Raw genomic sequence first — 16,964 nt, 5'->3', positions numbered from 1 at the left:
ATATACCACACATGCCTTTCCCCCCCAAAAAAACAACCCTATACAACTGGGGTGCAGGTCTTAAGCAGGGAAGTTGGTTTTTCTTTGAGATGTTGTGCTCTAATGGCTGCCAAAATGGCTGCTGTTTCTCTCCAGCCCAGCAAGCAGATGGGGTAGAGTCCAGTGTTAACCCTCTCACAGCCACTAAGGAACTTGTGCCTGAAGCAGCAGTTCAGCTGGGTCAGGGCAGGTAAACTGCTACATGCACTTTGTAGTACCTTGACGAGGCTTGTGGTGTGGGAACAGCACTTTATTATTTACAGGAACTTATATAAAAAAATATTTACAGTAAAAAAGTCTTGCTACTGCCCCTGCAAGGGTCTGGAGCCTAGTCTTCTTCCTGTCTTGCCAAACGAGGAAGTTTCTGCTGCCTTACCCAGATTGCCTGCTGGGATGCCACATCTGGACACTTTGTTTCCAGAAGAACTTGGCTTGTTTTACACAGTTGGCCATGACTCCAGAAAAAATCATTTTTTCTTCCAGAAACAAGGACCCTGTCTTATTTTAAGGGCATATGTGGTATTTGAGAAAGTTTGATGATTGCTGCAGTGCTTTCACCTGTTAAATATCCTGACTCAGTGTGTCAATCTGAACCCAGCTCACTAAGACTTGTAGAAGTGACAGGGCTACAACTTATAATTCCTGCCTCACTTTATTCTTCTGTCTTCAAATATGAATATGACGCATGGCTCTAATCTGTGACAGGCATTGAGGCACAGCTCATAAGCGAAAACACTGTTTTCCCAAAAGAGTCCATCAGCAGAAGGCACCAAGAGGGGAGCCCATTACCCTCCAGTGCACCACTGCGAAATTCCCTAGTTCAGGAGCACCACATCAAAACCCAGTTACCTCCTGTCCAAACATTTTCAGCACTGGAAGATGGATTTTTAAGGTGCTTCTATGGTCATGTGTTGGACATAAGATACAACAGTATCCGTTCTGATTATCTCCAAGGCTGTTTGGAAATCACCTTCAACTTATCCCTCAGACCCAAGGGATGGGACCATGACTGATACCTACTGAGTTGTGGACTATGTGCCTTTAATGGACATAGGGCAGGATGGTGGCTGGGGAAAGCTTCTGGTAGAAGCTGGTGCTAAGGCTGGTTCAAACAATGCAAAGAGCTTCATTTCAATGCAAAGGTGGTAAGTGGTAAAGAACCAGTGTGCAAGTTCTTCCTCAATTTTCCTTCCTGGATACTGGTGTCACACAGAAACATGACATGGTTGGTATGCCCCTACACCGCAACTGTTACCTTCAGGGCATTTGCAGCTGGTGTAAATCAGAGCAATTTTGGGGCCATTTTAACTTCATGCAGTGAGATCTGTTCTGTACTCATGTAGCAGCAGGATTAGGTGAGTGCAGACATAATCCTGAAGCCATCTTTATTCAAAGGCCCTTGACCTTCAACCTCTATCCCACCTCATTTGAGGATTTTTACTCAGTCTCTTCCCCCTGCTCCCATTCTACCTCTTGCATTGGAGAGGTCCCTTTACAAAGTGATATTTATTTTTATCCCTCTCTTGTTTGTTCCTTACCCTTTGAAGGCTCCAAATTCGTAATTATATTTGAATTTATAATTACTTTTTTTTTGTTTGGGGAGTCTTTGCTTCTTGCTGTATGAACTAACTGAAGTGCCAGAACATAGAACTGCAAAGGGGTCTCCTAGGCCAGCAAGTCCAATCCTTTGTATTCACAGGCAATCATTTTCCCAAAGTTTCTAAAAATCATCCATTTCAAACGTCCCCCAAAACAACATCTACAAGGCACAAACTAGAAACACCAGAAACACCTTAAAACATGCCATAAATAAAACAGGAGATGAGGGCTCTTCTAATGTCCAGCCACCGTAGTGACAAAGTAGTATGCTCAATGGATTCTAGGAAGAGGACCACAGTCTGCAGAGCAGAGGAAGAAGAAAAAAATAAAAACCAAATTCTGCCAGTTTTACTAGGGAAATAAATATTTCCTGACATTCAGTTTGGTGATGGAATTGGCCCTGAGTATAAGAACAAGATCCCCTAGCCTGGAAACTGTCAGCTGTCTAAGAACTGGCAGGAACATCACTATACCGCAGTCAAAATCCCCAATGACAGCTGTGGCCAATTTACAATCTAACTGTAATCATAATGTGTGTGATTATGAAGACCACACAGTCTTTATTAGTATAGCTTTTGGCTTAAAAAGTTCTCTGTCTCCAACATTCACTCTGCAAAAGTACAGTATTTATAAAAAGTGATATTTGTTTAACTAAGCTAAACAAGCCCAATTCCTTTCATCTTATTCAATAAAATAAAGTTTCCATCCCTGTAACCGTCCCTGTTCCCATTTAAGTTAATATTTCTTTCAACATGGTGACCAGAACTATAAACAGTATTCTAAATGGAGTCCTACCAATACCTTATGTACAGTGAGTAGTACTTCCCAATCGCTACTGAATAAAACCTTGCCTAAAATACACTAAAAATCGTATTAACCTTTTTCACTACTTCATCACACTGGCTGCTCATGGTCAACTCATGATCAACCAGTACACCCAGAACTGTCTTCCTCAGTTGTCTTCAGCCTGTCAGCACCATCTCATAGCCAAAGTCTTTGTTGTTGTTCCATAAGTGTGTGATTTCGTATTGCCTACTATTATAGTCCATACCATTCCTTGTGCTTCTCTCCACAAGAGTATATCAGTTTGCCTGTATAATCCACTTGTTTTTCCTTATCAGCATTAGATGCTAATGATTTGGAACAAAACTCCATACACTGTAAAAAAAAAAAAAAACCAAACAACCCACCTTGTACAGACATTAGGGAAATACATAATTCTTGTCGTTGTCTGAAGAAAACATTCACAGGCAGTGACTCCTGGAAGTAATGGGCATTTCTTGCCCTCCCTTACATGCAAAATGTTGTCTATGTACCATATTCTCTTGCATACAACACCCCCCCAATATAATATACAACTTTTTTGAAAGGCAGAATGAAGAAAAAAAGATTTTTCCAGTTATGTCTGCCATAGAGCAGGGACAGAGCCTAATCTTCAGGTGACTGTCTCTTTCCTGATTAACAAAAAAGCTGAAACACTAGCTACTGCAGAAAACTTGACTCCATGGGTGGATCTGTGATTTTTTTTTTTAAAGAGCTAAGTAGTCTCCAGGGCTGAAATAGCCCTGAAATAGGAGGGAGAGACCAGGAGAGACCAGGAGCAACTAGCAGATTACAAAATTGTCCTAAGAAATGTAGCTTGATTAATAGAATGTCAAGACCATTAAAAGGGGAGGGGATGGTTAACAACTGTGAAAAACAAATGAGCCATTAAGTCAGTTGACTCCCTTAGTGCCTGAACAGTAATGCCACAACTGCTACACACTGGGCATGTCTACATGTGTGTTTTAATGCACAGTAGCCTATTTTACTGCACATTAAAGCAGCGCATAAAGAACTCTGCAAATATGTTAATGCGCAGTAAAATAGGCTACTGTGCATTATCAACTAAAAATATACCAAGATTTTCTCACATTGGAGGTACTAAATTTAATGTGTGTTAGGAAAAGTGTGTTAATGCATGTGTAGACATGCCCACTGTGGAGTAGGAGTCAAAGCAGGGTGCTTCGATCTTGGTCAGAAAATCAGTTTCCCTGCTCAGCCTCCCCAGTTTTGGGGGGCTGATTTTTGGAGAAAAATTTTGTGTTGTATGTGACAAAATACTGGTATATTTTTGCTTTCTCTTCTCCCCCTTCTTTCCTTCGTGCCCATTAACCTGAGTTAACTTTCAGGCCTATAAGCTATTGTGGACTAGACGAGCATCTCTGCTTTTTCTTTTCCTATGGAGGCCTTTAGTCATGACAGTCCTCATCCAGTTGTGTCCCAAAAACAAAGACAGAAATAAGTATAGGGCTCAATTAGAGAGAAAAAAAATCCCACAACTAAGGAACTATTATCAAATGCAAGGAAATATCTATTGTATTATAGTCCTTGTTGCAATTCACACTTACTGCTTATAATTAGTCGTAGTCAGAGTGAATCACCAGGTCTTTCTAACCTGATGTCTTATTCAGATACCTATTGTTAGAACCTATGGGTGCCTGTACCCGAGTGCAGAGCCTGCTCTGACACGTAATTACAGCATGTCGGAGATTAATCAAGTCTGCTGGAGCATAGTAATTACCTCCTTCCTCTCATGTATCAGCATCCCTGCACTTCAAAATGGCAGCAGAGGCACTTGAACTACAGCTAATTGAATGAGCTTCTGTTCAAGCACCCCCGACATTTTCAAGTGCAGGGATGCTGATACACAAGAAGCTGCAGTGCTTTAATTAGAGCGGCTCTGAGAGGACCCCCCCCTCCCCCCCCCAGCACATATAAAAGTTTCTTTCATTGAAGGCCTATAAGGAAAGTTTGATATTTTAAACCCAAAATTAGATTCAGTGTCACCTAACGTTATACCACTAGAGAATATATTTCAGCTGGTAAAATCAGAGGAGATGAGGAAAAGAATGGTGGTTTTAGAAAAGTAGAGCAATGCATCAAAGCACTTACAGGTGTCTTTAATCACAGAAACTTCCTCTGCTCAGATAATTATGCCAGAGGGTCTCATCTCCACACTTTACTTCTACTTTCCATATCTGAAGGTAATGAACTTTTTAATTTCATTTTCACTTCTATTAGATTCACTGAAACATTTTGACTTTCCCTTCAGATATCCTTTTTTTTCTTTTTTTTTAGGATAACCCAAAGAAGCTACGTATTTTTATCCGTAAATAAAATCACTCTTTTGGCCCAGTGACTGGTATATTTGTATTTTCTCATGATCAAGAAAGTCATGCATTATGGAAGAACAGAGATTGTATTCTATTTTAATAATGTTAAGTATATAAATCACACTTTGAAAGTCATGCAGGTGATGAAGAAAAGCTCTTGCTTTTGGTCTCAATTTATTGCTTCAGGTTTCTCTGACTGAGGTCTTGAAATCTAAATACCATATTCATCAAGTGATTACAGAAACAGGAAAGTGTTCTTGCCTTTTATTAAAGGAAGGCAAGTTTTTTTCCAGTTGTGATTCTGAACCAGGATGATCTGATTCTGTAGTAAAGCTTTTTGAAAACGGATAGGCATACCTAATAATTAACTCTTTGCCTGAGCAAATTATGCCATTAAAATCAATGGGTTTTTTTGTTCTATGTTTAGATGTGATCTGTTTGTTCACCCTGTCATTGTGATATTGTCACAGACTTTGCTGTGTTTAGTAATGTTTCTGACACTTAATCTTTGTTACTTTTTATTTCTCCCATTCCTTACCCATAACTTAAGAAAATCAGCTTTCTATAGACTAAAAGATATCCCTTCCGTCTCTTAACCCTGCCATTCACCCAGTCCCTGGAGTCTGTCCTTTCCTGGCAGCCAAAGACGGCACAATTTCTCCTGTGCACGCTGCTTTTAAATCCACCCTGTGCTCAAGTGCTACATGCAGACCAAAATAACATCAGCTTAGAAATGGAGAAAAGCTGGACCCTTCTGCTTCCCAAAGAAACCTATAATGTAATGTTACCCGAGTTAAATCTGTTTCCATCCTTCAGCTGTGCCAGCAGCGCCCAGTAGCTGGAGCCTAGACAGCGGAACCAGAGAGACCCTGCCATTCCTGTCTGCCCACGTTGGGAGCATCTTGGCCCCACCAGTACCTCCCCGAAGCCTACCCCATGGTAAGGAAATGCCCAGTAGGTCCACTGGATAATTCCTGCAGTCATGCACAGATACATCTAGGACACACGGACGCTTCTGTGAAAAGAAAAGGAGAAAAAGGAGAGAAGCCTTTCCTGGTCTGCTTGCCTGACTGTTAGTTAAGTCTTAACATTTCATCAGCTGCAGTAATAAGGACTTGGTGTGTTTGGGGACTTGAATTAAGTTTGTGAGTGGTGTAAACTAACCTGGGTTTTTGCCAATGACTATTTTCAACAGTAGCTTAAGGCTAAAGAGCTATTAATTGAGTTTCCAGATGTTTGATGTTTATGAGCCTGTTGTCTTGCCATGAGATCCTTGGTAACAATGGTGGGTGGAATTTTGTTACTGCTACCAAACTCTTCATTTGCACTTTGCAATACTGTGAGATACACTCCAGGTTACCCATTAAAAATATTGTTTTTCAGGATATGTGGTAAGCTCTGGACTGGAGTTGAGCATTCAGTATTTGGACCTGGTTGGTGTTACAGAGGATACAAGAACAGGGAATGCATACTGCCTTGAGGCTACAAGCTCTCAGATATGACTCTTTGTTAATATTTTATTTCTTGTCTTGTTTCAGGACATTACTCACTGCACTTTGATGCCTTCCATCATCAGCTCAGTGACGCCCCCCCAGCATTGCCAGCAAGAACACTGCGCAAGGTAAAATGATCTCTTGAGAATGCAGGGCTTTAGTAACACTAGAATCCCCATCTCTTTTGACTTTCCTTGCTAATTCTAGCATCCATCCTTCTCTCATATTGCCTGAGCAGCAAGAAGCCCATCATCCTGCTACGTCTTAAAAGCAAAAGCTCAGGCTGAAGTCTAATGCTATACTTACTACCTGCACCCAGATCTCCATTAAAGTGACAGTTTACTATCGTTAGAATAATGAAATGGCCCCAAGATGTATTCCATTTTGGCCACAGAAGATTCACCAGCCTAGTGGGGTAACTTGCTTTTTTTATTTTGTATAAAAGCTGTAGATCCAAGGAGGCAAACCATTAACTGTTCAGTTCTAATCACAAATGAGACTCATTTCTCTCACCTAAGTATTTGGAGAGTAGGTGAGGGAAGACCAGCAGCATTTCCACCATTATGATGTAGCAGAGCCTTTTAATTCAGATGGACACAGGAGGCAGGGACTAAAATGTTCAGTATTCAGGTCTCTTTAAAATGGTCTTCAATACAGATCATCAGGTAGTGAGAAGGCATATAGTATTTCCCTCCTTAAGCAATCTTTTCCAACCTCTGCCTCAAGAAGGAAAGGTTAGTTCTTCTTTCCTGGTACTCGGAAATAAAAAATCCCAGAGGGTTTTTGACCTCACTTGCCATGATATAATGCATCTGACACTTTGAAAGATATCTCTGCAATCAGTCTTTTGATCACTACAATTCCTAGCATAAGTTAGCCACAGAGGTTACGTCTACATGTGCTCATTTACTTTGCAGTAACTGAAATTACTGCGCAGCATGGGCACATGTCTATACATGCACCTGCACTGCACAGTAAATATGGTGATTTACACCGACTTCAGCATAAATTTGATACCTATACCATGCAGGTATCAAATTTACGCCTTAGTTACTGTGCAGTAATACACGTGTAAACTGTAGTCCCAACTCAGTCCACACACAGTGTTAATGCGCTTTAAAGCCCACACAGGTAAACACTGGCCTATTCCTGCTTACTGTGCAGTTATTTACTGTGCAGTAAATTTATATCGGTGTAAATGTACATGTAGACATGCCGGAAGGGTGTTGTTTATTTGAGACCAAATGATAGCAGTGTTAATTAAAAAGTTATTTATGGCTAATGTCTTTTGGGTCAAATTTTCAAATCTACAGGCAGGTGCAACAACATAAATGTGCTGGTAAATATGGTAGGTGGTCCAGGATGCATAGGTAAGCTGTACAAAGTTCCTTCCTAAAACTTCTTACTGCCCTCAACATAACAGTACGTTGAAATTCATAAGATTTGGAGAGTGCTTTGGAAATTGCACCCCCTCCATTCTTTCTCCTCAGGTGGGGCTGAAAGTGCATCAGCAGTGGTGAAACAGAGCATAGAGGAACAGAACAGGAGTGAAATTGACAAAATCCTCGACTTGTTACCATGACTGAGCTTCACAGGACTTTCACTTTTGGTTCCTCTTTGAGGAACCAGGAAGCAGAGCAGCATTCAGGGAAGGGAGGTATTAAGAAACTGCAAAGAAGAAATCCAAGGAGAGTAGAGAAGTATAAGGAAGGAGAAGCAAAGAAGAATAGATCAGCACAAGTCATAAAGTGGAAGCAGACATCATTTCTCATTTGTGCAGCCTTAAAAATGTTTAAGGTGGCACAGATGCAGCTGTGCCCTGACACATGGCACAACTGAATCGCTACATTCTGCGATATCTGTTTCTAACCATAATAGGGACAGGGCTGCATACATTCAATACCCACCACATTCACATGGACTTCACCTGCAGGCAGCCTGAATAATAAGAGTGGATGCTCGGGAGAGGATTAGGACACAGAGAATAAAGAAAAGATAGAAAAAGAGAGCTGGGAAAAGGGGGAGAAGATAAGAAAAAGGATGAAAAGAGAGAGCACTGAAAAAAAAAAAAATTAGGGTATGGGGATGTGTATGGTAAGTGCTACAGGAGCAGGGAGAGACAATGGGCGCGTCTACACATGCTATTAATGCAGTACAGTAAAATACTGTGCAGTAAGCCACCTCCATCTACATGTGCACCTTGTTGGAAGCAAATCTGTTCCCAACAAGAGCCGTGCAGTACAGGGCTGATCCTGACCTCCTCTGTCCCCCTGCAGTAGCCAGGGAGAGCTCCAGACTCCCTTGGGGTGCTATCCCAGGGGCTGACAGGGGCACAGGGGCTGGTCTCAATATGCAGAAGGCCAGGAGAGCTCTTCCACCTGCAGCAGCAGCTGTCTCTTGACCCCATGCACATCAGGAAGGGTCCTGATGTGCACAGGGCTGAGACAGCTGCCACTGCAGCCACCGGAGCTCTCCAATCTTGTGTGCATCAGGCCACAGCTGCCAATGAGAGGTGTCCAGTGGAGCTCCCCTGCCTAGCAGGGGGCTCACTAGGAGCTGTCCTGCTTCTGGTCCTTCTTGCCTTAAGCAGAAAAAGATATGAACAGTATCTAATGGGCTGTAAACCATGAAACCTGCACCAGTGAAGTGCAGAATTGCCACATCACCAATTTTTAACCTCTGTATGTCTTTTTTTAAACAGTCTCCTCTTCATCCAATCCCTGCATCACCCACAAGTCCCCAGTCTGGCCTGGATGGAAGTAACTCCACTCTGTCAGGCAGTGCCAGCAGTGGTGTCTCCTCCTTAAGTGAGAGTAACTTTGGACATTCATCTGAGCCCCCTCCTCGTACAGACACCATGGATTCTGTCCCTAGCCAGGCCTGGAATACCGATGAAGACTTGGAGACACCCTACCTCCCTGTCAGGTACAGTCTCTCTGAGCCTGATGTCCTGGAGTCTCTCAAATCTCAGCCATGTCGAAGCCACTCTGCTCCATCTGGAGTCATTCCTCAGGATACCCTGGACCCTCCAGCTCTACCCCCTAAACCATATCACTCCCGGCTCCCAAATTTGGAAAATGAGGAGGGAATGATAATGGAAGAAGAAGACAAACATCGACCACTGCATCGCAAGGTGTCCCAACCAGTCGGTGGTGGAAAGGAGGAGCAGGCCAGAGTAGCATGGGAGCATGGCGTCAGTGAGCAGTAGGCAGGACTCCCAAGAAGAAGTTTGTGTGGTCATTCCAGGTCTGACAAGCAAGAAATCAGATATAAAGCATCAGAACTCAGAGGAGAGAACAGCAAACCAGTTCTTTATTTTCTACTGCTATGAGTTAATGTCTGGAGCCCATACAGAGGTTGGGCCAGCATGTGAGGTTGCTGCTTTCCTTTTTATTGCTTTTTTATACTTTTCAGTTTTGTTATTTTTTTATTTAATTTTTGTGCAGTGGGCGCTTTATTCCTCCTGCAGTTTATCAAACCACATAAAGTGGCACATAAGCTGTTAGCCATAGAGACTTGCAGAAGCTGAAAAGAAATAGAATATTGGATGGGGATGTGGCAAGTTGTTTTTTTAAAAATGCTTTCCTCCCAGTTTTGAGACGCACACAAGTAGAAGCAGTTGCACTAGGGACATGTTTCTTTGCTGTATAGAAGTGAAAGCTCTTTGCTGAATTCAGGGATTCCATGAACTGTCAGGCTGGAAGGTGCATGGTCTGCCGGCAGGGGAAACGTGGCTGTGCTAAGAAGAAACTGGCTCATCAAGGTGTTTTGAGCATACACAACTGTGCAGTGGTATCCCTGCATTGGCTAACATGTGCTGAAGTAATTAACCACTGCTGACAGACTTCCATACTGACCTGTGAGGTATCATTTCAAACAAACTCTGCCTCTCTTGGTTTTTCATGTATTATTAATATTATTATTATTTCCTTAATTTCATTTTTACCAGTTAAACCAACCTGCTTTTCCATTGGAATCTGTATCCACTTGATGCTGTAGGTTCAGAGAGGGTTATGTAGCCCTGGGGGCTGAACCCAATTCTAGGCCTTTCTCATGCCTAGCTCTGGGCAGGTTGTTGTCACCAGCACTTTTATTCCAGTTAAGTAACCAGCTGAGTGGCTTATGCCACAACTGGTTGATGACTCAGCCAGTAAGAAGAGAAGGCTTAAATACATCATGCCAATCTTTGCCTCAGGGCTGAATATCTGCACAGTTCATACCAACATCCTCATCCAGGAGCTGAGGTTCATTAACTGTGTTTGTTATTGTAATATCTATGCCCCTCTGGTACAGCTCTATGCTGCTAGTGCACAAGGCCTCCATCTCTCTCTCTGCAGATAGGACATCCAGTGAGATGCTAGAAATATCCAATGTTTAGTGAGCACTCCGGAGTCAGGGATTTTAAAGGTGACCTGTAAAAAGAGGAAAAATGTATGTTCCTTTTTTGGCTTCTTTATGACATATAGAAGACTTGACAAGCTTTTCTTTCTTTTTTAAATTATACAAGGGTTTCTCCCACTAGTTTGTTTTTATATTACACTATAAAGTCTTGACTTCCCTTTTATGCTGGCAGACTACATGAAGGATTGGAGAATTATGACTGCACACAACCTTGCCCTTTTACGTATGAACTGCGAATCCTCTCACTTTTGCTTGCAAGTCCTTCAAGGAATATTCTTCAAGAAGGAAATACAATTCCAACTATCCAATATTCCTAAGATAAACAAGCCAAAAGCCCCCACGTCCCAGCCTTCTTTGTAATCTTCTAGTAATTCCTTGTATTTGTATATTGCTTTTCATCTCCAGATCTCAATGCACATTCCAGAGGAGGGTAAGTATCAGTGCCCCTCTTTTTTATAGTTGGAGAAACAGAAGCACAGAGAAACTTAGGAACTTGCCCAATATTGCATCAGTTAGTGTCTCCCATTTCTGTGCCCTATCTGCATTGCCCCCCATACATCATAAATATTAGAAAGGAACAAAAAAAAAGAGAAAAAGCTCCCCCCGCTTTGCAGGTCACCTTTAGCTCTACTTCTGAGTTAGGTGACTGGGCACAGTATGCCACTTCTGAGCTCTCCCAAGGATAGTTGATCTGTATCAAGTTGGATTTAACCGACTGTTAAATGGAGAGGCTTTTGAGATGCTTTCTTTCTTCTCTCTCAGGCTCTATCCCCTGAAAAAGAAATATAGTTCTGTTTGCATTTCTTTGGTCTGCCTGGATAGAAAAACCAGTTTATCCTGCATCCTTTAATTTGCACTAGAGCAGGACCTTTGGAATTGCTGTATCCCTTACCATTAAAATGTAGGTGTTGAAATTTGGCTCAGGATTGGCATTTCATCTCTAGCTGGAAGGGCAGCTTACTACTTTCAAGGCTGGCCTGCAAAGAAATGGAAAATGATGAATGCCTTTATAAAGGTCACATTTGTGGGAGGCCTATCTCTTTGGCTGGGTAAATCAGGGTCAGCCTTTTGAAATTAGATGGGTTATTCTTGTAGACTGGAAAATCTGACCCTGGATTTTTTTTAGGAATTGTTATCAAAGCAAGACGTGTGTTTCCCTTTTTTTGTAGAAGAGGTGAACAGCGTTGTACTGAGGGATGTATTGGAGTTAATAGTGGAGTGAATTTATTTCATTTAATATTTAACCTGCCTAACTAGAGCTCTGAAGGATTTCCTAAAGCATAACACCCTAGCCTGACTGGAGGACTTCATCTATCGTGGAGAAACCCAGCTTAGATGTCAGATTTTTTGACGTTTTTTACACATGTAAGAATCATAGAACAATAGGGATGAAGGGAACTCAGGAGATAATTTAGCCCAACCCCCTGATCAAGGTAGGATCATCCCTATCTAAAATATCCCAAACAAATGTATAGAATCATACCATGGTTGAAAGCTAGGTAAGATGATCCATTAGATCAGCAGAGGACAACCATTTTAGGCTGCAGGCCGGAGTAACCAGTTTGAGTTGGAGAGAAGGACAGGTGTTAGGACCCAGCCACTGCCACTGTTTTTTCTATGATGGCATGAGGGAAGTGCCCACAGTCAGTGGTTCCCTCTGTGGAAGTAAGGGAAAGCTACTGCTACTGAAGCCCCTGCCACTGAATACCACTGAAGCCTCTTGTCTGTGGGCTGAATCAAATGGCTCCAAGGGTTGTAAGTTGCCAACCCCTACATTAGATCATGGAAATGGGTATCAGGTAATTCTACAGAAGGTTCATAGTGCACGAATAGGGAGGGGGCAAATTCAGTTAATAAACATATACTTGAGCCTCCTTGGGATTTTTCTGAACCATGGTCAAATTTTAACAAAATGCTTTATGTATCCTTTAAATGCTCAGTTTAAAAGAGCAGGAGAGGAGGTAAGTTTCAAGCGTGATTAAGACCTTGAAAATATGAAACTACTCTGGGGAAGAATATCCTTGTCCAGTATTAGCAAGAAAGTTGAGGACCCAGTTCAGCCCTTGGGAACAGACTCCAGGTGCTGAATTAAGGCTGGATTTGAGGCTATGAATTGCCCCCCAGAATACTGTGCTTTCTGTAACCCAGCATTGTAAACAGATGTTTACAAGGGGCATGGTGATTCCATTCTCATTCACCAAGTGTGAAATGGAAAATACTTCTTTTGGGTTCTTGAGCAACAGACCAGCATGTGGATTCAAGAGAGGATGGGTGGAGTCTTGCAGGAATTTATGAATCCATCCAACACTGGTTGGGACTACTGCCCCATCTGAAGGAAAAGGGAATGGGCAGAGGCAGTGGTGGAGGGGGAGCAATCAGAATCGTATTGAAGACTCCACTACCTTTGTTCTGTGGTTGGGAAGGATGTTTTGTTTACATTGCCACATGCAAGATCATAGGGTTTTTATTTTTATTTTTTAGGTTCTTTTCCCCTATGTGGGTGGGCAAAGGGACCTTGCATATCCTCCTGTTAGAGGATCAGCCAAATTAGGAAGGCTAGAGAGAGCAGGAGCCTTTGGGAAAAAAATCGTGTGATATTTAACTTTTCCTTCCATCATGCTTCTTTGTAAATATCCTATTTGAATGCTGTGTATTTGTACAGGAAATTGAGCAAAAAATGTATAGATCGTGATGTCTGACTGGTTCTCTGCCTTGTAAATGTGTTTTTAACCTCTGGCATTCTGTGCTTATTTAAAAAAAGGCAAAAACCTCTAACCACTTCTCTTTTGTGTATTCATGTTTAAAAAAAAGGTCAAAATACTTAACTATAATGGAAATCAAATTTAAAAGTAAAAAAAAAAATTTGTACAAGTGTCCTAAAGGTATTTCATTGTATATATTGTGATAGCATGTTTCTGGAACCAACAAATAAGTGATGTGAATTTTAGATGTAAATATTTGCTGTTTGTTTTGGGGTTTTTTCCTTTCCCTTCCCCATTCACTCGACTGCTGTGATGTGGAATTAAAGATTAATACCTGATATTAAAATGTTGGGTGGATGTATAGTCATTGTGGTCCTGCTGAGAGGCTTGACCAGCTGCTCCTCCTGGTGTTCACAGGATCTCTCTCTGCTAGAAAAAAACAGATGGTGCACATTTCAGTCCTGTTACCTTGGCCCAACTTCACTCTCCAGATGATATTACATAAATGTTTTAGTGCATGCCAAGGAAACCAGCAATATCTCAGCATTTTGAAGAAAAGGAACTACTGAATGCATAGAGGCATCTGGAGGACCTTGAGTGCATTATGAATCAAGAGGGAACTGTTTCCAAAGCTGTGCTCAGACTGGCTGATAGTTGTCTGAACTGTTTGGAATGTCTTTTTATTTTAACACTTAAATTGGTTAGAGCAGAGGTGTCAGATACACAATACAGCGCACAAGCCAAATTCAACGGCCAAAATATCTTCAAGCACCTGATGCAACTGGATTGTGTGTTATACAAACTAAGTAAAATTCACATGTAGTTTTGAGGAAAAGCTTCTGAATGTGCAGTGAGTGTTACTGATGTTGTGCTGTCTGCCCAAATGTCTGGACAGTCTGGAACATTAATCTCATTGTCTCCCATTAATCTCATGGAGTGCCATCTTTAAAAGCCAGCCTGTGATATACTTTAATTGTCAACATTCATTGCTGAACAAGTTAATGAAAAACAAGTAAGTAGGAGGAAGGAAAGGAAACAAAAGGCAGAAATACTGGTGGTGGATGGGGAAAGTGTATTTTTTCACTAAGGATGCTGACTATGGCAGTAAGACACTGGACAGGTAATACATGACAGTAATTAAAAGTTCAGTTACTAAATAAATGTCACCTGGGCCTTTGTGGGGCTGGTTGAGCCTTTAAGGTCACTGCTGTTCTTGGCTGCACTGGAGGTGTCTTGGTTTTAGGCTGTCTCTCAAAGGATATGGAAAGCAGCATGTGACCCCAGGTGTTTTTGTATGTTTTAAGTGGGGAATAAATATTTTATTTCAAATAGCATTTGGTAGCAGGCGGTGATTTTGGGCATAGATCCAACTACTTTATTTGAATTAAGAGATTTACTATTCTGCAGTTTTGTGTGTTAATTACCACACTGTGCACTCTTCCTAGGATCTAGAATAAAATAGTTCTTCCTGCTAATAACACTAGGACTATTTTTCTCATTCTGCAAAGACACAAACCAAGGCACAGCAAGGTGAAATATTTCTCTGACTGTTAGATATCAAAGGTGGAACAGGAAAAAATCTGGGAATCCAAACTTGCAGACTGACAGAGAATAAAAAATACTGATTTAAGCAATGATTTAACAATAATCAATACTAGTTATTTAAATGCTGCAGTAAAACAAACAATTAATTGAGCTGAATAAAGTAACGACTGTCTGCTGAGGGTTTCAAGAAAGACTGATTATGCCCCCATTATTATAAAAATAATAATATACATCAAGAAATGTACAGGAAATGCACAGAATATACAGGAAAAGGGGCCTTTGTACTTAAGGGGTGGGAAGTCATGTGATGGTCTAAATAAAGTTTCACCATGCATCCAAAACTTGGTAATGCTAATATAACTGCACACTATACCTATCTTAACATTTAGGTCACAAATCACATGGGAGCACATCTACAAGCAGCCACATGAAATCACATGAACTACTCTTGTATCTACGCTCCTTTCTCATCTTACTGTGCTTTGTAATTTTTGAGCACAACACTAAGATGTCTCCCAAGTTCCCTTGCACTATGTGCAGCAGAGCTCTTCAAGGGACTGGTGTGCAGACTACTTGTCTCTCGTTCAGAGCATGTCTCTACAGGCAGTAAAGAGAGGACGGGGGAGGATAAAGGATGGGAAACAGGACCAGGGATTTCATTGTAGGATTGCTGCTGGCAGAGTCCTGAGGCCCACACTCCCAGGTCAGTTCCAAACATACCACAGAAAAGGGCAGGCTAGAAGGTGACTAGAGCTGGTATTGATTTCGTACCTGGACATTCAGCAGAGCTTCTAGGGCCACAATGGCCAAACTGTAGCTCGAGAGCTGCATGCAACTTGCTGGCACTGTACTTGTGGCTCTCGTCCTGGCCCTCTTGGACGGCCAGCTCAGGCGCCAGGCTGCCAGGGTGGGGGCTGCAGCGGCATCGCATACCCAGGGGTGTGTTCCCCCACAGGGAAAGCCAGAGCGGCCCAACACTCAGCATCTCCCTCCCCAACCTCTGCTCTCTCACTAAATCGCTCAGCACCCCCCTCCCCGCCCTCTTTCACTGGGTCACTCAGCACCCTCGCTGCCCCGCCACCCCCCAGCTCTTGAACTTCATGTGGAGGATCGAATGTGGCTCCCAGGGTGACTCTGGCCACCCCTGTGCTAGGGTCTGGCTGGACTGCTGCAGGGGGCTGAACTTAAGGGCTTAGCATAAAAGCTTGCAGGTATGGACTTGTGGACTCTTGAGATCAACCCCCCCAGTACAGTACCGCTTAATTAATACTGTTGTTTCTGCATCCATGTGAGATGGTGATCCTCAGTACCCTCCCTGTTGATCACATTGCCTAATCCTGCAAGGAGCTGAGCATCTCCTGTCAGTTTAAGATGGCTGCTGAACACTTTGCTTGCACTGTGTGGGGCTCAGAGAAGAGCTGAAATGCCAATATGAATATTTGTTCTTTACCTTCCAGGTGCCTTGCACAGCCAAAATAAGGGCCTCAATTGTAACCAGCTCCTGGCAAGGGTGAGGGAAGACAGAAACCAGTAGGACCAACAGTAAAGCACCTCTGAAGAGAGAGGAAACCGCACTCCTGTTGCCTTCAGAAGCTGCTTTACAAAGAGGGAGGCACATTCCCCTATCCGAGGAGCAAAAGAAGCTGAAAAGCAGCATTGGAGAGTAATGACTCCCTCCTCTCGCTGTTGCCTGCAGCGTGTCTGTCCCCTAGCAGTGGGTCAGGCCCACAGAAACCTGGGAGGCCTCCGGGGAGACACGGCGCTGGGCTGCGCATCATGCCTGCTCCGGGGTAGATATAACATGCTTTGCTACAGGAGGGAGCGGGGGGCCTGGTCGCGCCCTGCGTTGTCCCCCACTCGCCCCCGTCGCAAACCTGCCACCGCGGGGCACGTGCTGGGGCCCGGCCCCGCCGGCTGCCATCCACCACGGACCGAACCCCTTGGAGGGCAGCTACTGAGCACAGGAGTGAGGGTAGGGTGACCACGCTTTCAAAAGCGGAAGGCGGGGCACACGCTTCCACAGCTAGAGG

The 16,964-nt window shown here is 42.8% G+C and overlaps 1 protein-coding gene across 1 annotated transcript in view; it reads left to right on the top strand.

Annotated features, from left to right (window-relative positions):
* DOCK3 (dedicator of cytokinesis 3) overlaps positions 1-14,692 on the top strand; it is a 590,333-nt gene extending 575,641 nt beyond the window's left edge. Inside the window, exons 53-55 of the mRNA XM_025213329.1 lie at positions 5,610-5,732; positions 6,332-6,414; positions 8,988-14,692. Coding sequence (XP_025069114.1) covers positions 5,610-5,732; positions 6,332-6,414; positions 8,988-9,494 — 713 coding nt within the window. The 3' untranslated portion in view covers positions 9,495-14,692. The remainder of the gene's footprint in view (positions 1-5,609; positions 5,733-6,331; positions 6,415-8,987) is intronic.
* Positions 14,693-16,964: the final 2,272 nt, after the last annotated feature.

Source organism: Alligator sinensis, unplaced genomic scaffold, assembly GCF_000455745.1.
Source record: "Alligator sinensis unplaced genomic scaffold, ASM45574v1 scaffold630_1, whole genome shotgun sequence".
Taxonomy (NCBI): Eukaryota; Metazoa; Chordata; order Crocodylia; family Alligatoridae; genus Alligator; species Alligator sinensis.
This window is presented reverse-complemented; position numbering and strand designations above follow the sequence as displayed.